General features: G+C 36.8%; 1 protein-coding gene and 1 long non-coding RNA gene across 3 annotated transcripts; one reads left to right on the forward strand and one right to left on the reverse strand.

Annotated features, from left to right (window-relative positions):
* Window positions 1–754: 754 nt before the first annotated feature.
* On the reverse strand, window positions 755–10887 carry mdfic2 (MyoD family inhibitor domain containing 2). Of its 2 annotated transcripts, none has more exons than XM_039688998.2 (4): window positions 10617–10887; window positions 10440–10512; window positions 8020–8196; window positions 755–5655 (listed from the first exon to the last, which is right to left on the reverse strand). In XM_039688998.2, the coding sequence occupies exons 1-4, from the start codon at window positions 10650–10652 to the stop codon at window positions 5402–5404; spliced, it is 540 nt and encodes a 179-aa protein (XP_039544932.1). In that variant the 5' UTR covers window positions 10653–10887; the 3' UTR covers window positions 755–5401. The 2 variants fall into 2 exon arrangements, with proteins under 2 accessions (XP_039544932.1, XP_039544933.1); XM_039688999.2 differs by having other exon boundaries at window positions 10440–10516.
* Window positions 10888–10901: 14 nt separating this feature from the next.
* On the forward strand, window positions 10902–18989 carry LOC120491280 (uncharacterized). Its single transcript, XR_005625231.2, has 4 exons — window positions 10902–10976; window positions 12837–12904; window positions 13024–13193; window positions 17526–18989. It is a non-coding gene; the product is annotated as an uncharacterized LOC120491280 (long non-coding RNA).
* Window positions 18990–24241: the final 5252 nt, after the last annotated feature.

A 24241-nucleotide genomic window follows, 5' to 3' on the forward strand; every position in this document is an offset into this window, starting at 1 on the left:
TTTGGGGTTTATATGTCATGCAGACTTACATATCTCTATTGATATTGCTGCTTGTGAATCATGCATGACAGGTACTCAATAATAATAGGTGCGGATTACTTCTGACATCTGGCTGTTGGTGACGGGTGACGGCAGCTTTGTTCTATGGTCTGAGTTCACATGTACCACATCAAAGGCTGGCGTTTCTCTCTCTATGAACAGGCTGAAGGGTGATTTTACTGACTTTTCCTTTAAGACTGTCTATTAGAAGTGGCCTAGAGAATCACATGCTGAAAATGTAACAAACAAAAATGTAACCTGGTTTCCACCTAAAATGTTAAAACTGTAAAAAAAAAAAAAAAGAACTGTAAATAATTTAATTATATAAACATTATTTTTTATATACATTCTACATATTAAGACTTAAAAGAAGTATCTTATGCTCACCAATAATGAATTTATTTGATGAAATATTATTTAAATTTTAAAAAAAGCTGGTTTCTATTGTAATTCCTTTTAAAATGTAATTTATTCCTATGATGGCAAAGCTGAATTTTTAGCATCATTGATCCTTCACAAATCATTCTAACATGCAGATTTGCTGCTCAAGAAACATGATTTCAGGATTCTTTGGTGAATATCAACAGCATTTATTTAAAATTGAAACAATGTGAAAGACTTTACTATCACTTTTCATCAATTTCAATTTGTACCAAAAAAAAAAAAAAAAAAAAAAAAAATCATACGGACCCCACACTTTTAATACATATTTTATTAATCAAATATTGGCTTTAATAACATGGCTTCACATACAGGTCTGATTTTGAGAAAATTGTTTTTAAAATGGTACACCTCGTTGTTTTACTGAACAATACAGTCCTTAAACACATCTAATCACGCTTTTATTTGCCTAGTTTTAATATTTCCAGAATAAATATTACATCCAGAGATGAACGACAAACTTTGACCTAAAATAAAACAGATGGACAGGAGGTAGGAAACAACAGGAGAGGGCTGTAACTGAGGAAGTGAAGATTTAGTGGGGTTGAGAGGTGCCTCTAAAGACTTACCGCAGGCTCACGAGGGAAGGCCACACCGAGGGGGATCGATACTCTGCTAATGCAACTCTCATTATTTCTCGGAATAAATTCTCCTGACTCGGGGACCGACACTAAAAGCACCTGGTGGTATTTCAGTGGCTCCGGGGGGCCCATGGGGTCCCAGGATGGCTGCATCAGACTCTGGCTGGCTACTAAAACTCCAGACAAGCTTTCGGGACCTTTAGCACCAAGCTCTAAGGGGACACATTAACAGAGAGTCTCACAATAGGCATTTTGATGTGTCTAACAAGAACACAATAAATTGTCTCTCATTACTCAGTAATTAACTCCACAATCCCATCCCCCCTGCACTGACACTTAAATCACCTCATCCTTCCACAAACACCCCCTAACGCTCTCCTTCCCTCCGCCTGCTCTTTAATTTCCTCTTCTCCGTGGGGCGTAAAGGCAGAGAGGTTTCACACCGTACTCCATCATTCGCTGCCATATGCGCTCTCCCTCCCCAGCCCATCTTCAACCCCACCTTTTACCCCGTCCCATCCTCGGAGGCCTCTCATAGGGCAACACCTGGAAAAGGGCGTGGTCTTGTGACTGGGGATGATGCGAGTGAACCTAGGAGACTCTGCTTTGCTTCAGCAAAACCTAAAAATGCTACCAATCCCTCAGGCCTTCACTTTCCACAGGGCTTTCCACAATCCTCCACTGTTAATTGTTAAAATGAGGTTATTAATTGGACGCAGAGGAAAATCACCTGTCACGCTAGATGGGGATCTCTTACTGATTGAAAGGTATCTCTGATATGAGCCAATGGGCTTGATGGGCCTGTGAAACACACACTGGGATTAAACGTCTGTATAGCCCAAAGGCACATAACCCACCCTAGTTCTTAAAAGGGGGAGATCCCTTTTTGATTGTGTATATGGCTGACATACATCCTCTCGGATGGCCCAGATTCAAAAGCCATGAGTTGTTTTATAGCCTATTGGGGGACTAGATAATCCAGGGAAATAAGGGATAATGGACTTCACACATTCACAGTTCAGCATTCATAATTCAAGAACATTTCCACATCATAAGACATCAATAACTGCATAAAATTTATTTACACAACATTCAGTAACATTGACAACAAACTAGATTTTTACATGAAAGTATGAATGGTGTTTGCTCATGCAGAACAGGGTATGAGGATGCTTTGGTGTCTGGAGTGGTTTTGGCGAGTTTCTATTTGGGTAACTCATTCAGCGTACTGTAGGTATAAGTGATTCCCAAGACCCCCTCCCTCCATCATATAATCCATTGTGAGTGCCCTAAACAGTAATACAACAACCAGAAAGTCCTTATGAAGAATGAAAAGACAGTCACAGATGCAAAGAATTAAGTTTTGTGACATTTTTTAAATAGATGGGAAGACCATATGCAGCACCATTAGCGAGGCCCAACAGCCCCTGTGGCTCCCATAGCCATCAGGTAATTTGACAAAGATCCAAAAGTTGTAGACATGCAGATGTTTATCATTTAAGCAGGCATCTGTTTGCTCAGGCAGTTTATGTCAGAGAAGATGTGACATGCCCACAAAGTCTTTTTAGAGAGCAATTTAAGTGATTTTTTTAGTGATCTTATGTAGTGCATAAGACGGTGAAAGCCATCTGATTACAAATTAAGTAAACTAAAATTAAGTGATATAGTCTTGAATATTGCATTTTATGTCATCATTCTCATTATTTTGTATTTTTTTTTAAACAGTAGAACAGGAATTTTACTCCACTGTTTCAGCCAACGATGTCGGTTCACACAAATCTGCGAAAACGATAAAAACGCTGTATTATACATGCCAGGCCAGTAGTTGGCGATGTCACTTTGTAAAGAAACACTACACACCAACAGACAACGGTTTTTAAAAGTTTCCAAAACGCTGTTGTTGTGAAATGAATGGCCAAAATGCATAAAAAGTTTTCAGTTTTTAGTTGAAAAAGGTGTTGTGTACAGTAAATGCCCCCTAAATATAGAGTGCCGAAGTTATGACGTCACTTTGTAGGACAACTCGGAAGTTAGCGGCGAATGGGTCGAAAAGCTATGCATTTTCCCCATTGACTTTTGGAAAAAAAAAAAATCGCAAAAAATAAGATCGGTCTTCAACAAAGAGTTGTGACCCTTACACAAGTTAATCCAAAATGTATACATTTTGAAGCCAATATAAAGATTTAAAAAAACACAAGCAGACACAAAAAGTTTAAAAAACCACAAGCAGGTTATAACCGGTGTGTTTTATGTCATAGATCAAAACGTGAAAATATTTAGAGGCTTTGTTAAGCACAGACCTTATTTCAGGCGATTTAGCAAAAACCCATTCAAAAAACCCATAGACTTTAGGGCGAGGGAACCGGAAGTGCTAAAATGCTAACTCACTTCCGCGTTTTGGCCTACAAAGTTCCGTCGTAACTTCGGCCCTCTATTGTATTATCAATAATTTTAACGTTAGCATTTTGGTGGAAACTTTAACTATGATAATAGTTTTTGTACCAGTCTGAGATCGAGGAAATAACAGTAATTCAGAAAACAATCAAAAGTCTGCATTTTTTTTCTTCCTAGGATGTGATGCAACCAATGTGGCAAATATTTGGGCAAATCCACTTAAAGTGCCTATTGTTGCGACCCAGCAATTTGATTTGTTGGGTAACTGATACAAAAGTATTACGATTGTGTAAATATGTATCAACCATTTACTGTAGATTTGTAGGAAAACAAGACAACACTACTCGCTTGGCTATCTGCGCCAAAAAACTGGACTTTCCGACACTTCTTGGAAAACTGAGGTTTTCCTGCTGTTTGAAAAACCATGTTACTCAGTGGGTATCTCTATCTGATAACTGAAAACAAATGTTTAGCAAGCCAAGATAACACAATAACACTCCAGCCCACTGCCTGGCGTGATCGTTCTCTTACCTTGACCTCTCCCTGAAATAGATGCCTGAATTACATGCACACAAACACACGAACAAAAGTGTTGCTTTCCCCATTACGTGCCGAGAGCCTGGCGCTGACAAAAACGATCTATAACACAGTCGTCGTGCACTCGAGAGAGCAGTCTTCCTGAACGAAGAACAAAGGTTGATGGGCCCTAGAAGGACAAGTGTCCTACAAAACATCGTCTCAAACTGGCTGTTTAACAACTGCACTCTAGTTTAAACAAGCCATCAACACGGGGACACACTGAAGGCCTTTTCTCTCCACTTCGCTCTTCGTTGTGATAAAAATCAACATACGCTGCCACAAGGGTATGTTATTATGTAGAACTGTTTATCAAGTGAAGCTCATAGGATCATTTTATCAGCCTTACGATACAGTGCTTTAATATTTCATCACTTCAACAATAATCCAACCGAGTCAAAATATGTTAAAGGAATAGTTGACCAAAAAATTTAAATTCTGTCATTAATTACAATCACGTCGTTTCAAACCTTTAAGACTTTTGTTCATCTTTGGAACACAAATGAAGATATTTTTGATGAAATCTGAGAGCTTTCTGTCCCTCCATTGACAGCTGCGCAACTACAACTTTGACACTTAAAAAAGTTCATAAAGAGATTGTAAAACTCATCCATATGAATTGAGAGGTAAATTTCGATCACTTTATATGATGAACAGATTGAATTTAGGCTTATTTTTCACATATAAACATTGATCAGCAAACATAAACTGAAGCTCGACCGATCCTGCTTGACGTGCGAGAACAAACCTCTTCCGGAAGCTCAAACTTGCAGCATAACATGAGAATGAACCTCATAGGTTCTTGCACGTTAAGTGAACATTGAGCTTCGGCATGTTGAGTTTTTTTTACGAATTTTCATTTTTGGGTGAACTATCCCTTTTTAACAGGTGGTCTTGTGTTATTTAAGAGAAAGCGACTCACCTTAACCAATCAGAAAACTTGGAGGCGCTTCTCTAGCACTTCAACCAATGGCGTGACTTTAGGGTTCGGACTATGGAAGATGGGAAAAGTACTAGCAATTTCATGTGAAATCACTTATAGTAGCTTTAGATGTCATGTTTATGTTTATATATATTTTTTATTTGATTATACTATTTTTGTCTTATAATAGTTACATGTTTGTATGTCTTTTTTTAACACCAAGGACCATGTTGGAAATAAGTGTTTACACTTTATCATGTTATCCTTTGGATTATGGTTGTCTGTCCAATCCATAATAAATCAAATCAAAATACCTCTAAATGTGCATCTATTAGCTTGCTTTGGCATAGACTGTAGTCTTCTTTGATACAAAATTTGTAAAGTGACACGAAATTGTAAAGTGTTCTTCCAACGAAGCAACCTTGACGTCTTCAGTTTTGCAGGCACCTTAGCGATAGCAGACCTCCGAAATTTCCATTGCTAGCTCAAGGCATTCCCCCGTTTCATGGCAGATGTCCCTAAGTCCACAGTCAAAATCACAACTGCAGTTCCAGTTGGTGTGCGCAGGTTCCGCAGGTGGAGAGAAAAGCATGTAGGTAGGGCAGATGGAGATAGCAGCTCGCTCGCATGTTTCAGGTAGCATGAGGAACAGGTCATAGAATCGGCAGAAGAGACAATTCAGTACAATCCCGGCACAGAGCTCTGAACAACAGAAATAAGAAATCATCATGACATTGTGGGCAGTTAACAGGGAGTGCTAAAGCATCTTTACTTTATTCATGGCTGCATTTAAGAAGCAATAAAGAAGTGTGTAAAACCTCCCTGGAGAGTACACTTGCAGTTTATCTGTTTAGTTAGCAGAAACGTGAGGTATCTAAAATATGTACAGATGCTTGTTATATATCATGAAATCAAAAGGCCAAAATTGTACATTTTTATGAGCATCTAAGATACACCAACTGCTAACTATAAAATTCTCCCCATGCTCTCAAACTACTAGCATATTTAACAAAAAAAAATAATTAAAATGTCGTCAACATCTTTAATTCAATAGTTTTATATTTCTGTCATTTTTAATTGGTCATTCGCAATGCTTCGTGGAATTGTAGTTCTTTCACACATTACAGCTGTTCAGTAGTCTTGTATCTTTGTTTTTGTCTTAAAGTTAGTAAAATGTATGATTCATCTCATAGCTGATTGGTTTTGTTAATGACCTCAACTCTTTTGTGAAGAATTTTGAAAAATCCCTATACGAAAAAAAATACCAAGTACTTTTATGCTCCAAGGTTTGCAAGTAGACACGGAATATTATTTAATTATGTGTATTAATGATACACAAAATGCTAATTATAAAATTATAATTAACAAGACAAAGGAGTCGGATAAAAATGTAATTTCCACTGCCGCCATGTAATCATCACTTCCGTCAAACAAACAGCATAATCTGAGATGAGGTGGAATTATCTAAAAAAATGACAAAAATTTGATGCATGTATATAAACGGTTGGACATTGTTAGTGGGGAAAAAAACTAGAGTGAAATTTGTTTTGTACAAAACTTTATTGTCTAAACCCCACAGGGCCAAAGTGTCTACAGTTGAAGAAAACACCCTTAAACAGATGTAACGTACCAGTATGGACACATTAAATGGGGAAAAATAGCTTTTTTGTGTGGTTGTTTCTAGCAGAGCTAGATATTATGATATTGCTAATAAGTTAGTTAACAGACTCAATCACACTTTTTGCACATATTCAAAAATGTATAACAGTACATTACAATATGCATCAATTTAGAATTTAATTGAAATAATCACATCTGTCCAAGACAGTACGCTGTTACCATCAAATAGTAAAAAAAAAGCACCAAAATGATGTCAGAAATGAAGCACTTCAATGACTGACACATGGCATGATCATGCCAAGAGCTTAGAAAGCCCACACAGTGTTATGTATGTTATAGAACCTAAATGCCTCTTTGAAATCTCTCACCTTGGGAGTTCGGCTGATGGGGATAGACACTCAAAGGCCCTTATTGACCTGCAGTCTGTCTGCACCTCTTGTACACAACAGTTTATAAGCCCACCAGCTCTCGAAGGGCACTTCTGTACACATGCATAATTTACTGAATCACCCTTTCCTTCCAAAGAGAGAAGGAATAGAGCTGTGTGGAGATGTAATCAATTATCATCTGTCTGTATAGGTGTTTTTCCCTTACAAGATCATCTGTGCACTGCTGGAAAGAGGCAGAGACCTCCAACTGATTAAATAAATGGAAGAATGACACAGACTCAAAATAATAAGCAGGACTTTAGCAAAGTTGACTTTATGTCATAGTCATGTTTCCACAAAGCCTAGGGTCTTGTTTTTTTTTTTTTTTTTTTTAAATAAGCTTCAAATGGGGCTTTAAGTAGATTTGAGCATAATGCAGGACAAAATACCCTTGCCTCTGAGCATAAGAGTTGGAATTAGATTAACCTCTGAATATTACACCAGGAAAAGCATTGTAACGCATGTGTAAAGCTCAACACTACGACATAATGACTGCTGCACCTTTACTCATCTGAACCTACTGGCTGAATGCAGGGAAATATATTGTTCTAATTAATTTCATATTGAAAAAGCTGTTGAATCGTAATACTCATGCAAAGGAGTTCTCAGCGCATAATTTCAATAATTAATCTCTATATGTAAGTTTAATCAAATGTGCTGCTTAAATCAGTTATTCAACTGATGTAGACAGCTTTAAAAGCACAAGCTTTCCCGATCTTTTTATTTTAAATTAAAGATACGTTTTAATAATTTACAATTTAAAAATGCATAATTATTTGCTTCTGGCAACACATAAATTCATAAAAAAAATCAAAGGATTAAAAAAAAAACAAGATAATGTATAAAACCACTGCTTATTTGAGAGAAAATTAGGAGTTTGAATTTTAATACAAGACAATTCATGGTGGCAGCTGATGTTGTAATTATTATTCATTAGAGCACTTTAGGGCACTATGGGGGTCTGGGAAAGAGGAAGCTGGCCAATCCCCAAAGCCAGGTGTGATGATGCGTGACTCACCTCCTCTCTCCTGGGAGTCAGACAGGGAGCTGCTGGAGGAGCCGGCCGTGCTGTACCTGTCCACTGAGCATAAGGAGTAAGTGAATTCTGTAGAGTCAGTGTCTGCTTCTCTCTCCCAGGGATCCAGTTCAGGAATGGGTGAGAGCCTCCCTGTTGCTTTGCTGGACACCTCCGCTCCTGAAAAAGAATAGTCTGCATGCTTACAGTACATTTATATCGAGCAAGATAAGGTTGATTATATTCACCTATACTCTCAGGTACAAAAGCTGTTATTGGGGTGGTACCCTTTCAAAACATACTAATACGTAATTTTAAAAATTAAAATTACCCCGTGATTTACTCACCCTCAAGCCATCCTAAATGTACTGTATATGACAATCGTCTTTCAGAAGAAAATAATCAGTTATATTAAAAAAAGTCCTGGCTCTTCCAAGCTTTATAATGGCTGCTTTTATTTTGAATTTCATAGTGCATCCATTCATAATAAAAGTGCTCCACGTGGCCATGGGGTTTTAATAAAGGCATTCTGAAGCGAAGCGATGAGTTAGTTTAAGAAAAATATCCATATTTAAAATTTTTTAAATATGCAAGTCGACTTACGGCAAAAGAGTATCACTTGATGATGCATGACGTAGAAGTAACGTAAGCTTTAACGCCTCTTGCGGTTTAAACAAAAAGGGCTGGGCAACAAACTCAAGCTACTCCGATATTTATCTTAAAAATTCTGGTGAAAAATTGACTGGTGTTTTGTTTTGCTCTATCCTCTGCGCTTCCGCGTACGTCACTGCGTTATGCTCATGTCAAAGGTTCCTCTTTCGCAGTAAATTGATGCGTACGGCCATCTGCATTTGCAAGAAGAATTCAAAGTTCAATATTGTGCATGGCTTCCTATTGTGGATTTTCAATAAATATAAATTCAGTCTTTAACTCCCAAAGCTTTCATATGACTTCAGAAAAGTCAAAATATAGCACCGGAGTTGTATGGGTAAACTTTTTCTTCACTGCCCTGGTCCCCATTGACTTTCATATTGTAGAAAAAATAATTGATTCACAAGTTGCAAACAAACAGATGTAGAATGCAACAGTTGGGTTCCAGAAGTCAATTCTTTGATGAAGACTTTTGAAAAATCCCTATGAAAAAGTGGGCGGACACTGTTCCACTCTATAGTCCCGCCCCAAACTCACGCCATTGGCTGAGCTCAAGTCACTCATACAAAAAGCAATGTTTTAATAGTGCCATAGCCACAGTTTTTTGGAACGCTTGCCTATATCGGCACATTTACTTTTTTTGCAATGCTAAAATCACTTAAATACACTAAACATCCCTGTCAGCAACAAATCTAGCCTATATTTGCAAAATAATCAATGTTCTCTAATCCACCATGTCAGTTCCTATTTCAAAAGTTATTTCATCCTCAAGCAATGTTTTTCAAGGCTTGTCTAGAAATCATGCAGAGATGTGTTCCTGAGCTCTCACTGGTTTCAAAGTGAGCCCAGAAATCATTCAATAATGAATCTGCCAGAACTGAATGCAAACTATTAATGAATCATTGCTTTGGCTGCACTACCTTGTTTATTTTCTCTTCCACCTATCCCGAATTAATTATTCAATGTGCTTTTCTCTCTTTTATTTAACATTTAATGTCTTATGATTAATTAACACACGGCACATATTTTCCGTAGAGGAATCTGCATTGTTAGTCTAAAATAAAAAAGAGAAAGGAAAGACAAATGAAAATGGCTTTGGGCTGTATTGGCCTTTTTTATTCTCTCTCTCCTTCAGATTGAATAATTTAGAAAAGAGGATAAAGAATTGTTTCTCCAGAAAGTTCTGTAGTTTGTCTTCACTGTGTTCTCGTTTTGTGGAGTGAAAATGTTATGATATGACGGATGTAGAAGATTAATCTTTGTCTTATTATGGGAGCGCGCATGCTCTTTGACAACACAGTCACAGGATTTAAACTGCAGATTCTCAGGTGTGCCATTATCAGCTGTTCACAATCACAACACAGCTGTCATGCATAACCATATGCATGATATAATCTCTAATACAGATGTTTATGAAAAATAAATATGGAGATCTAAGTTAAAGACAGTGTGACAACTAACCTCAGTCTCCACTTCTTTTAGTCTCTGAGTAAAATTCATTAAAAATTTAAGATTTTGGCAGATTTATTGGATGGGGAAAGGGATATTTATAGGGGAAAAGGAATAAAAACAGATCCATTATGACAGGGGACAGGATTCACCTTGCCTATTTCTAACTGATGTGAAAGCTAATGCACTTATTCTTCAATCGATAACCATCTCAAAATGAGTGAGAAAACATTGTTCTCATAACATACATAATGCACCATACCAAAAATCGAACAGTCTTAGACTAACGTTTGAACATGTTACATTGCTTATTACTAACTTACCAGCTTTTACAAATGAGCTTCTCTCTTCAGTTTTGATCAAATCAAGCTCGATTTCAGAGTTTTGTCCAGCCATCTGTCTTATGTGATTAAAATATCAAAACAAATATCAAGTTAATAATGTACCGATTCATAAAACCGCCCACAAAGACACTGCTAAAACTGTTTATGAAAACTTACCATTGATATAATCTTAGTGAAGACAATATAAATCATATGAGATCTCTAACGTTAAGCATTATGCGCGACACGCCTTCAGCAACACAGAAATAATCACATGCGCATTTAAGCAGTTAAAGCAACACGCGCCGGTATTTCACAACGATAGATAATAAGAAAGTTACTAAAATTTAAAATTATAGAAGTATACTGTGGTCAAAGCAAAGGGCTTCGTTTCGTTTCTCTCACGCTCCCGCTAGTCGTCACTGCTGGTTTAAAGTGAGCGTCAACTTTGATTGGCGTGTGACACACCCAACCCAAATCCACCGATGACGTCGTGCTATGGTCGTGACGTGTTGCGTTTGACAACTAAAACTCAAGGTAACGACACGCTTTCTCATGTTTTTTCATTCAAATGTGGTTGATGTATTGCTAGATCTCGCTATTAATGTTAAAACACGCCTTAAGATGCATATTTGATGCTGAGGTGTCGCACTTTCTTTCTTCAATTGGGTGTTTTGAATGCAGTTTGGCCCTGTAAACTAGCACAATCTGTTTACACTCCCATTAGATTGGTGATTTTTTTTTTGGTTTAAAATATCCAACTCTTTTGTCTTGCTAAAGAAAATGTAATAGATATACTGTATATCTATGATAAATACAATTCAATTTCAGTTATTTTCAATTAGCAATTTTCAGGATTTTTTTTATTATTTAACAAAAGCTTGATTGGAAATTATGCATATTAAAATAATTTGTTTTCAAGCATGCTTTTCAGTGAAATTATTCACTTGGTAAAGTGCAAAATTGTTTGTGGGGGAAATGACAACAATTGGACAGTTTTGAATGGTTTTGAATTTTGAAACATCCCCATTTCACACAATAAATATTGCAATATTAAATATTAGGCCTTTTTACTCGTTTAAATTGACATAGTCTTTCAATGTATACATATTTGATTGATTTTCATATCGAAAGTCTTAGTCTGGGATAAATGATATACAATCTATATGTACTAACCTGCATTGGAAAAATGAATAATCAAGGCATGGTAAAATCTTTCCAAGACATTTTTTAATGTGAACTGGATTTAACAAAAAAGGGGAAAAAATAGTTGTAAGTGTTAATAAAAATCAACCCCTGGGACATAAAAGTCTCAGAATTTGAAGAAACCCAATTATGAATGTTCTTGCTACTTCCAGCATTATTCATACAGTTTCACAAGAAAAAAAAAAAAACTTTTTTTTTTATTTAGAGCCTTATGCTGTAGCCTGTAGCACTACTGCAATGAAGTTCAGTAGCTTTTCTTTGCACACAAACATGTCAACACATACCTATGTTCACACAAAACAATCTAGTTCAGCTTACAACACATGCTCCTCATATAAAAGCCAGTCAGCAGAGATAAACTGATAATGAGGTCTATTCAGATTTCTCGAGGTTTACAAGCCTGCCAATTTACTCCAACTAGCCTGCAGATTAGAGTTGCATTTTAAAGGATGCCCTGCTGTGTTTGCATATGTTTAGAGAACAAGGGGCCTGCTAATTGAAAAATTAAGATGTGGGGAATATTTGTGGGTTTGGACTATGCCAGATGCCTTCTTCAACAGTGAGTGCTGGTTAAATGTGAATAATATAACATGATAGTCATGATACAGATCAAGCTGGTTATGTTAAGTTCACTATGATTCCATCATTACAATATGTTGCTTTGTGCTATGATGATTATAATGAAATGCCTGTTTGTCATGTAGCTGATCCCTCATCTAAAGTCATAGAAATGGGTTAAAAAATACAAGTAATTAGATAATTTTGTACTTTTAAGGGGCTTTTGAAATAGTCAGCCACTGGTAAAACAAAATTATTTGATTACTCAGCTAATTTTGAAAAACTCAATCGGAAATAAAATATTTTGCTATCATAAAGGTGCAGTTATGGTATCTAACAGCAAGAGCTAATTTTTGATGCTAACAAGCCAATTCCTCCTTACCCACCTATGGGAAAAACACACTTTAAAATAAATGAATCAAAGGCTGTAGGTTTAGTTCAATTCATTTTTAATTTCCAAAAACAAAAAAAACAATGCATAAAACACTGCATAACATCAGTTTGTAGGATTGCAATCTTAATAACTTAAGATTTGATACCAAACGTTGCAAGATTTTAAAGCTATATATATAATCCAAGGCCATCATGCAATTATATGCAGTTTTAATCAGTTTTGTTTGCATATGCTTACAGAACAAGAGGTCTGCTAATTGAAAATAAAAGAAGAATGCTTGGCTATACTATCTTTAAAGGTACAAAATGTAAGTTGCTTTTTTCTTCTTCTTCAAGTCAATGCATCATCAATCCTTTCAAAATGTGTTTTTGTCTTACCCTGATTCACTATAGTAAGCCTATTATACAATAAGTGTTTATCTTTTAGATGGGACGGAGCACGCTAAATCTCAAACCTCCGGAGAATCACCTTGTTGTACAGAAATGCAAAACCGAGGAGAGTCTGCTGGCAAAAAGACAATGTGACAGAGCTCGTAATAAAACAAGAATCAACATTGGCTTGGCTTTTCGGATCGACGCGTTTGTATTACTCAACAGGTGAGTAAGGCATTGAACATAAATGGTCATACTGTGTGTAGCTCTCTAACAGAGTTATTGTACGGCATTATATTGTAAAGGGTCATGCGGTATTCAAAAGTGTAACCAAAATGTATGCAGTTTTGTTTAACCATTAGAGGGCCAAAAGTTCCATAGGCTGTGTCTGAATTCACGCCTACACCCTTATTTGAGGGGTGTCATAATGCCCCGTAATAACGAGTGTACAACTGATGTATACTCAACGACTAAAGAATAGTCGTGCCGAATGATGTTGGGAATAGTGAATGAAGGTATAGGGGTGTTTTCGCTCACAACTACAGCGTACCTTTATATATCATGAGGACAACATGCAATGCATGCATAGGTGTAAATTTGTTTGCTTTTTTGCATACATTTTACATTGTAGGAATATAGTTAATATTTCCTTCTTACCTTGAGACAAAGACAGATAAAATGATCTTCCATGGAGTCATTTCCAGTTGATAATTAATTATACTGCAACCTGATTCCCTTCCTCTAAATTATTTATGAGTTAACCCCTCTTTTATCCTCCAGTAATGAAATACATTATGCGTAATGACAAAAATAGATTAATTCATTTGTATAAAAGGAGAAAAACCTTGCTCCTTTAAATTGAACGATAAATATAGCTTCCCATCCCCCATCCACAGACACTGAGTTCCAAGATTTACATCTTGATGGATGAGTTGAAACAGAATGACTGATAGACTCATACTTAAGACTCTCATGGATTGATTCGAATAAAATGAAGACTTGAATGATTTTTAAAGCTGCAGAGTGTAATTTCTGCACCATTTGCATCACAAAATGCAAAAGAGCAATATTTGAACAAGTAAAAAGTTTTTTTTTTAAATTCCACACTTCACACTAGTTGTTCTTGACAGTTGTATCTAACACAGATAATTCTTCAATTTTAAAACAAGGTTATGATGACATCAGGCTGCTAATAATGCCAATAAATCTCCCTTGTATTATTCGGTTTTGTCAGCTTCTATGGTGAGGGCAGCTACTTGACCAGGCCATCATACCAGCCAGTGAAAATGACAAAGAAATATCCCTCCCAAGGACAATCAAAATAGATATCAGAATTTCCAATTAAGACTACAGATAAATGACCTCACAATACTGTAAAATATAGCAAGAATATGAGAAAAGGAGGAAATTGGATTTGGTGAAGTTAAACAGTATATGACTTAAATCTTTTGGGGATTCTCTCTCAAACAAAGAAAGTGAAGGTTTCCTAAGGCGATGGCTTCACTTGGGAATTCCCAGGGTGATCCAAGAGGGGATCGGAAAACCCTTGAAGTTATTCAACCCAGTAAATGACTAAATAGATTTTTTTTCTATTAACTGATAGCCCCACATTGGTTGAAGGCAGACGATATTTGACTCTCTGTTTTTTATTTAATTAGATGTCAAAGTCAAAATGATCATCTTTGATGAATATTTTTGAATTATTGATATTCCTGGCAATATTGTCTTGGCACTAAATTGATATTCTAGTAGAATATAGATATTCCAGTCTGAGGAGCTGCATGTGCTTAGACACTTTGCAGTCACATTTTCTTCTTTAACTTATTTTTATATTATTGGACTTGCATAATACAAATTCCATATATTAATTTTTTTCTTTCATCTTTATTATGGCATTTCTGTTCTTTTTGATGAAAGAAAACACTACGCCAGCATGTAGCATAAAACAATTGACCATACGAATTAAAATGCACATTTGATTTTTTTTCTTTTTTTGCAACGAGAGCTTTTAGCATTAGTGCAATTATGATATGACATCAGACATTCTCAGTAAAGTATTGTCTTGTTGTTATTGCCTAAGACGGATTATGATTGGGTTTAAGCGCAGGCACATTATGAGGTGAGCCCTAAGTAGTGCTGAGGATGGAACAACTCTTTTATGGTGTCAACCAGATAATAAGCTCCTTGATTCATATATACTTTAAGAGTCAAGGGTAACACAATGCTAGCCTTGTATTTTCTCTCTCCATCTATGTGTGTGTCCTTGCTCGTAAGGATCTCTTTTGTCCTACATTTTCATGAGTCGGGTCTCCCTCCGTCTACTAGTGCTGCAGGCTTATCTTCATACAGCACTGTTTTTAAACACTGTCAATTCATCTCTCTCATTACCATCATTAATAAGGCCTTTGATACATCTTATTACAAGGTTAATTGGGACAAATCTGAAGCATATCCCCCTGTATCTTTTAATGTGATATGTCTCAAATTCATCTCTCAAAGTAGACTGCATACCACAACTACAAAACAGCGTAAAAGACCCTCTGGTGCAATGTAAACGTCCACAACAGCTGGTATTCATTGATTGGCGTTTTCCAATAGCGAGTGTTTTATTGTGTTCCTGGGTCTGTTTGATGTCTTACCTTGTACTGTTGTGCTCAAATGTGCTTTTAATTGTGGCGCCTATGTGCCAAATTGTTCATTAAATGATTTTAACAGTGCAGTGTAACCAACTGCTTGCTTGTTGTCAAATGTTCAAACTGATATGGAATAAGAGGTCATGATGCCATTCAGCCTATTCTGTACAAATATTCAGGATGCAGACTTTTTACGCATTTTATGGGAATTTTGGGGAAATAATCTGTGAAATACATTAAACACATTGTGTTAAAGTCACCATGAAATCAAAATGGACAATTTTTGTTTTTTTCATGGCATATTGCAGTATGTATCCATGCAAATCGTTATTATTATTTTTTTCAAATTCATGTGCCCTAATACAATACAATACAATTTTATTTGTATAGCACATTTAAAACAACTGACGTTGACCATCAAGGTACATTAAAAGCTAGTGAAAAAAAGTGCGTTTTCAGAGAAGTTTGAAAAAATGTCCGTGTTTGGGCAGATCTGATATTTGAGGGTAGGCTATTCCATAATTTGGGTCCATAAGCTGCGAAAACATGGTCACCCCTGTTTTTTAATCTGGTCCTGGGGACAGAAAGTAAGTTAGAGTCCCCCGATCTTAGTGATCTTGACTTCAATTTTGGGTAAAGCAGTTCAGATGGTACTGGGGAGCTAAATTTTGTAAAGATTTAAAAACAAAAAAGCAAAAAAAATCTCTTGCAGCGACATCTTTCCTCTGATGAAATGATTGGCGTGAGGGCCGGACAAGTCTGTCACTCACATGAGATCATAGCAATAGCAAATCACTATGGTCCAATCAGTTCCCAATGGACAAAATCAAGTTTCGGTCTACATTTTTCTTGTTAGAGAAGCCTTTTCAATTGGATAGGCCTATACGTTACAATATATTGGGAAGAAAAAAAAACCTATTGCAACTTCCTTTTTATACCAACCTTAAAATCATACTGAGAATACCTCACCAGTAGCACGAGTAATTAAAAGTTACAAAATTTGTTAATTTTGTAACTGTGTGTAACCAAAGTGACTGTGCGTCTGAAAATGTGCCTTTTTTACGTTGTTTTTGTTCTTTATTTACTAATTACATTTACCATTGTGGCAAGATAGAGGCAACGTTACATTACGTTATGTTATGTTATGCGTAGCATGTATGTTATGTGTATTTCATCTTAGATTTGTAGTAACATTCAGATTTTAATTTAGGAGTTGTGACCGATTTATGACTACAAATGCCTTTGTTGAGTGAATAATATGCCCAATGGCTTCTAAAGTACATGGACTCTGCCTTTATTTATACTACCATAGTTTGACTACCAAATTTATGATTATTAAGCAATTTGGACTTCAAATACCTGCGCAGAACAATTATTCTACAGTTGTTCGAAAAGACCTTTGGGCACTCAAGGTCTTGAAGCTGGTTTATTGCACAGCATAGTCGCTGTGAAGATTTCAAAAAGACATGAAAATGAAAATGAGTTTGACAAACCGGCAAGTTCTTACCTATTGCGCTGTGCCAAATAATACATTTGCTGACAAGGCCACTGAAGAGTATGAGGTCCACAGAGTTCCGTCTGTATGTTCAGGTGGGAGAGTTATCAGAGCCTTTATTATCTGGGCTAATAAGATCTTTCAATTATGGAGAATGAGATGAACAAATTAATTAATAGTTCAGATACAGTTTTTTGCCACCTTCAGCAAATGTACTCGAGAGCACATGCTGATTCGTCTCTTGTTTTGTGTGAATTCAGTTTTTTTTTGCTTTATTTCTACTTCAGCACACAGCACTATGCTTTTCAGAGCTGATATTGTGTGTTAGTTTTCAATAACTGTAGCACAGGTGCAAGAAAAGTGCTGTAATTAATATCATCGATGCTACTTTTTGCTCTTGTGACAATTTTTTTTTCTTTCATCCTATAGGTTAACTCGTCCTTCGCTGAAAAATGTGACATTTCCAAAGTATACAAGTGCAAAGCTTTTGCACTCGTATAATTTTCCCATAAAATGAGAACATTTAAGTGTAGAGCGGTGGAATTATACGTCAATGAATGGCCCCACTAATAGTGATATCACTCCCCGGAACAAAAGGATAGGAGGCTGAGCGAGAACAGAGGAGTAGAGGTGAGTTTGTGATCCGTGCACCGTCGGCCATTTCCGTCCCTTCCGTTCAGGTCATGCACTATCCCGCCGAGAGAGCGCGCACATGACTGACAATACCCACAAGACAAACGGTCCAATCCAGCACAAACCCACGCTTAGACAGATATGTGCGAAAAAATAATGGTTATTAAATTAATTGCGGTCGTAATCTCGTAAAATATGTGTCAGAGAATTATACGCTGTTCGATTAACACATAACACGGGTGTCAAATATGTAATAAAATCCTGATCAATAAAACAATAACCATGTTGTTAAAAGCAGCCGCTGAAAGGTGTTGCCAGCTCTGTGTTTCAGGGGTTAGCACCCCTTTTAATATAAACGGATTTCATCTTTCCACTGTGTCACCTAAATCACTAGAATGTTTGTGTATACAATTATAATAAGTTAATAAATTGTAGCAATGGATGGATTAGGAACACTCTCATCGACCCCATATATCAGGCATTGTCATAGGCCTAGAAAATGCATGTCTAACAATCTGTTGATTACGCTGTGCTCAGAGAATAGCTTTTACTAGATACATTATTTGAGCCTATTGCATTGTTAAAATCAATAAATTGCCAGCAGTAAAGAGTTTTTTTTTTTTTTACATCTCACGTCTATTTTAGTTTTAAAGACAGGTTTTGTATTCTTTCAAAATGACTATTTTGTCTTTGTAAAGAACAGAGCTTGTTGATGTGGCCCTTAAGCAGTGCATTCATGATCCGCATTAATGATATCGTTCCAGATATATCGTCTTAGTGCTTTAAAATTCACAAATGGCGTGTGCTAAAAGAAAATTGTATAACTTAGGGTCTCATAATGATTCCTTTCTGGGCTGAAAAGGTATTTGTGTATAGCATACAAATGTTTCATCGACCTAAATGTAAGCCTTTTTCATAAAGTGTTTTAAGGGAAGGCTTTCATTAACCAAAACCATATTCCTCTTTCTCTGCTGAGGCACACTGGAATCATCTTCATGCCACATTGACTTTCAAAGGAACATTAGTCTATTTATCTGTATTTATGTGGAATGATTTGAAAAAGCTGTTAATTTGAAAATGACAATTTTATTTTTGCCAGGGAAATATTCATTCGAGTGAATTAATTGTAGCAATTAATAGGCTTATATTTGGGAATAGTTATGAGAATAGCTATAGCTGAAGGTGTGGATTTTGTAAGTACAAGGTTAATTAACATTGGCTTTGCATTGCCAATGAAACCATCAATGCATTTGAGTTGCATCAGAGCAAGATTTAATTCAAAATTATTCTCTGTCAATAAATTTTTATCATGTATGATATTTGTGGATGTTATTGGTTATTTTACCAAATATGTAATGCAAGAAATTTATCGGCTGATGTGCATACTCTATTTACTGCATATGTGTGCAGTGAACCAGTGTGCTGTGTCCATAGGTGAAATAAAGATATGTAGTCCTTAACAGTAGATTAAACCATCCCGTGGTCTTAACAAGCAAAGTAAGATATCAGTGCACTAACAGAGCCAGTGGTCAATAATTGAATGAGAGTGGCCATTGTCCAATTACACGGATTATCAGTGGAGGCTCCCCCTCTCGTTAACGACTAAGGCAGGGATGAGTAATTAAAAAGATTCATGTTCTTGCCACTTAATGATCCTCTCTCTTTTGTTGTGCCTCACCTGTGGTTAGCCGAGCATTTAAAGGAGGGCATTGGACCAAAAATCCCTCAGCTTTTCGAATGCCTTTGGCTACATGCTTGCTTCCGGAAAGCACCCAGCACACAGGCTGCTTGCATAGGAGCGGTGTGTGTGTTTGGGTTACTCCACTGTTGAAATCCAGAATTAAATTCTTTTGTGTGGATTTTGCGGCCTGGCCACATACTGTACCTGAAAGCTCAGGTCAGGAAGAAATCTTTTGAGCTATTGAGTGCTCAAGAAGTGTGCCCCCTCCACTTTGCAGTGAAGAAAGGTTCAGTTGTAGTTGGTTCTTCTCCAGTAATGGGACAAATTCACTGTTGTACCACTTTTGGAGTTTATACTCTGGAGCGATTGCTCTGTTCATTTGAATAAGTGCAAACTTTGGTACGCACCAAACAAGCAGAACAAGACCCATCGTTGTCCGCTTCCAAACGCGCTCTGTTGCGGTTCGACTGAAATATGAATGCAACACGGACCAAAGACAAATAAACAACCCAAAAATAGGATGTCATGTAAATTGCGACCCTACAATGGACAGAATACTCAAGCATACATGGTTTTTCTCATCATAGGAGCTAAATGTTGCCCATTACAGTCCAGTACAGGCATCGGAGCCACCGTCACTTTATAAGCTCTTCATGAGTTTTCAGCTGGTTAAAAAAACACCATGTACGCACACAAGATGAGCACATTTAGCCCAACACACGCAAAAAATATACATCATGAAGCTTTTTGTGTGTGTGTCTTTGGTGTTTACATTTTTTTTTTCTTTTTCGGTCTGGACCAAAAGGACCAGTGTGAACACAGTCACCCTAAGTTTGCACTTGACTACCAAAAGTGGCTGTTTTGTGAATTTGTCCTCCTGTCCATGTGCTTTTCACTAAATATGGAGACTGATCTCATGAAATGGCATATGTATGACACGCCAATTCGTATTTCCATTTTTGCCGTGCTATCAACACGCATAATCGCTTTTCAGCGTGTTTATAAATGCCGTTGAATTAACGTTACATTACATAACATTACATTACAACCCTGTCCCTAAACCTACCCATCACTGGGGTTAATACCATTTATGAGACTTCCCCTACCATCCTAGGAAAAAAAATATTGCTCCCCAGATGGATTTGGTGTGGACATACACGCGGATAGCTCAAAATGTGTATAGATAACACGCCACTTGACTTGAAAGTGGCGTGTATGTTTACGCATAAAGTCATGATGTCATGTTGCAATGAAATGCAGTCCCGTTTATTATACCTAAATAGCACTGCACCATATATACATTTGCCATTCCTTTAAATTGTTGGTCTTATAAATTTAAATGGTTGTTCTTTGTAAATGAAAGAAAATTTGTGTTAATGTAATTAGGTTTAATGGCAGGCGGTAAATAGAAATGTATTAAAAAGATGTTTTCGTCCCTTTCTCTGTTGATCACATCCAGTGATGGAGAAGATTATCGCTTGATTATAGCTTTATAACTTGTTTATATACAATCAAGTTGTCATTACATTGGTTTCCCTGTAAAGTTTGTGAAATTTACATTTAGCTCAAAATCTTTGGCCATGATTGAGCTGTTATCTTATTTGCAAAATTTTTGGATGTTCGATAGAAACAGAGCATTAAAAAATTCAACTAAAACCATTGTTATTGAATTCCCACCATTATGTTTTATTTCTCCCACTGCTGAAAGCTCCTAAAAACACCGGAATAAACCGATTTGATTGATTTGACTTTATTTTTAAAAGGTACTGTATGCTTCAACAGCAGTTAGTAGACTACGAGCAAAACTGTGCTCAAATATATTCGCAGTGTCTGCAATAGTTCCCCCAGAATTTGACATGGTGACTCGCTGTTCTTGTGGTCAGCCTGATGCAAACTGCATTTAGTAGCCAAATTGAAGTGGTTAACTTCAACTTTGGTTGTTGACTTCTACCTGCTCAAACTCGACTTTTCTGAAAACCTCGACTTTCCACTCAAAGTTGGATCGCTCGGGCCAAGGATTTTCCTTAACCTATTTTCCCGAGCCCTAGACCTTAGGGCTGAATTCATAAAAGCTCAGGCTGTCGAACAATTTGTCTTTTGACAGGAGGGACCAATGAAGCCACCAGAGGCTGGTCAACAGTGAGTGGCAGGGCCCGAGCCTGGGGCGATACCTGTGGGGCGGGTGGCTGAACGGCTATTGCAGCACCGGTAAGAGAGAGAAAGGGAAGGAGAGTGCTAGAAGGAGGGAGCAGGCCGCCATCTGGCCCCGGAGAGGGAATTGGGTGGTACGATCAAGTCGAGGGTGGTGTCAGATCAGAGCGGTCAGGGCTGGTGGTGAACAGATGTTCTGGGGTGAACACACACACAAGCAAACGCGCTCTGGAGGGACCACGTGTGTCCATCAGTGGCTGGAGAGTGCTGCTGTTCTGACCTTGAGCAAGGAAACATGTCGAAGTCTCTCTGCTCTAAAATACAAACACACACAAACACACGGACCTCGTAGGGAATTAACCTGTTCTGTATTTACATTTATGTCATGGAAAAGAGGCCCTGACTAATACTGCGTTGCAATTTGTAGATAGTAACATCCCAAGTCTAATATAGTACAGAAAGATGTTTGGTCACACAAAAATGAAAATGGTCATTTTCTTTTTTTTTTTTTTTTTTTTTTTTTTATTTAACAGTCAGACATACATACAAACAAACCAACATAGTGCAGTAGTGAGCAATCTTGTAAATCCATAATTCCAGCAGTGGCAAGAGTGATTAAGTGTTTGATCTAAGTGTGTAAGTGAGCGTGTATGAGCGTGGGTATGTGTATGCGTGTGTACACAAAGTAACCATTTATTATTTATTACCATTGTCATTACCATCACTCCCCACTACCACCATACTGCCCATATTGTTTTTGTAGATTTTTATTTCCATCCTTCCTCCTATGTAACGATTGCCATTGTCAATCCTGTACAAAATATGATAATATAATAATATAATATAATAATATAATATAATATAATATAATATAAGACAACCTTCCCCCACATCTCATCAGTCCCTATCTTTTCTATATTTTTCTTTTTTTTTTGTGTGTGTGTGTGTGTTATGTGCAATGTCTAAAGTGCATTAAAAGAGGGAGTACAGTGCGAGAATGTCTCAAATTGGGCCAGAGATGCTGTCCCGTTGAAACTACTTCTCGCCTGTCTTGCCTGCCTTGGTGTTTGCGATGTTTATCCAAATATACTTATTCTTTTTTTTTTCTTTTTTTTTTTTCCCTTTTCTATGTTGTGGTGCATTAAAAACCCATGAAGAGATAAGGGGGAAGTTATTGCATTAGTGATGACAATGACGCTTAATTCTAGTTCTACATTCTAATTCTACAGCATTGACAATGGCAATATTGATGATGATAATAATAATAATAATAGTAATAATAATAATAATAATAATAATAATGAATGACAATGATGATGGCAGTGGTGATCACAACGGTGAGAGCAAAAGACAGCAACAACAGCAATTACAATGAAACAACTAAAAATTAAATAAAAGTGAAAATAGTAATCATAACAGTGACAGTAAAGATAGCAATAACAATGATGACAAAAACAAGTTCGAACAACTAAAATGCACAAATATTCGTGGGTTGGTTATAGTCTGAGTTAAGAACAGAGAAGGGATTCATAGCTGTAAGAGGTCAGAAAGTGTTGGACGGTAGAGGTCAGTTTCCGATGTGTAATTATGAAGGGGAGATGCGAGTTCCATTGCAATGAAGTCTGTAATAAGATTTTTCCAAATGTTAATGTGTAATTTATTTCTGGTTTTCCAGTTCATGAGGATAGTTTTCTTGGCGATGGTTAGCGCTATGAGGAGTATTTTAGAGTTTATAGTTTTATCAGTGATTATTGTAAGGTCCCCCAGCAAGCAAAGGGAAGAAGACAATGGGATGTGGCAGCCAACTATAGTGGATAGTGATTGTGTGACCTCTTCCCAAAAGTGTTTGATTGGAGTGCAGTGCCAGGTTGCATGGATGTATGTGTCTGTAGAATTTTGATTGCAATGTGTGCAAACTTCTGATGTGAAACCCATTTTAGCTAATCTATTGCCTGTGTAATGTGTTCTGTGGAGTATTTTGTATTGTATTAACTGAAGATTCGCATTTTTGGACATGAGATAGACATTTTTACAGATTTGGGTCCAGAAGTTGGCATCAGTGGCTATTGAAAGATCATTTTCCCATTTTATTGTTGGTAAGTATATAGTCTGAAGTTGATTTGAGATAATTTTGTATATTTTAGAGAGCAGTTTTTTTGGAGAGGAAATGTTGACCATGTCTGATATTGCCGGTGGAAGTTCTAAATTTGTATCTCTGATGTTTATTTTTGCCAGGACAGAAGATTTGATTTGTAGGTATTTTAAAAATTCGTTGTTCCCGATGCCATACTCCTGAGCCAGTTGTGGAAATGGTTTAAATGTGTTAGCTTTGAAAATATGCTTAATGTGGGTGATACCCCTTTCCGCCCATGTGTGAAAATTCAATGTTTTTTTATTGCTTATAAAATCACGGTTGTTCCATAGTGGAGTGAGGTTAGATGGAGCTAATGTAGAGTTTGTGATTTGGTGAAATTTCCACCAGGCTGTCAGAGTGGAGGCTATAGTTACTGCATTAAAACATGTGTGTTGTTTAATTGATTTGGTGAGGAACGGTATGTCAGCTATATTTAATTCTTTGCATAGTGATTGTTCTATATCTAGCCATATAATATCAGATTGGGTGGGGTGAATCCATTTGTATATGTATTGCAGTTGGTTAGCCATTGAGTAATATTGGAAA

The sequence above is a fragment of the Pimephales promelas genome, chromosome 8 (genome assembly GCF_988280905.1).
Source record: "Pimephales promelas chromosome 8, fPimPro1.hap1.1, whole genome shotgun sequence".
Classification (NCBI taxonomy): Eukaryota; Metazoa; Chordata; class Actinopteri; order Cypriniformes; family Leuciscidae; genus Pimephales; species Pimephales promelas.

What these genes read in the sequence shown, in the direction of transcription:
- mdfic2 (XM_039688998.2), bottom strand. Translation starts at nt 10,652, where the DNA reads ATGATTTATATTGTCTTCACTAAGATTATATCAATG. An exon ending in AAGCTCATTTGTAAAAGCTG is followed by an intron (nt 8,197 to 10,439) that starts GTAAGTTAGTAA and finishes ATTCTTTTTCAG; the next exon opens with GAGCGGAGGTGTCCAGCAAA. An exon ending in TGACTCCCAGGAGAGAGGAG is followed by an intron (nt 5,656 to 8,019) that starts GTGAGTCACGCA and finishes TCTGTTGTTCAG; the next exon opens with AGCTCTGTGCCGGGATTGTA.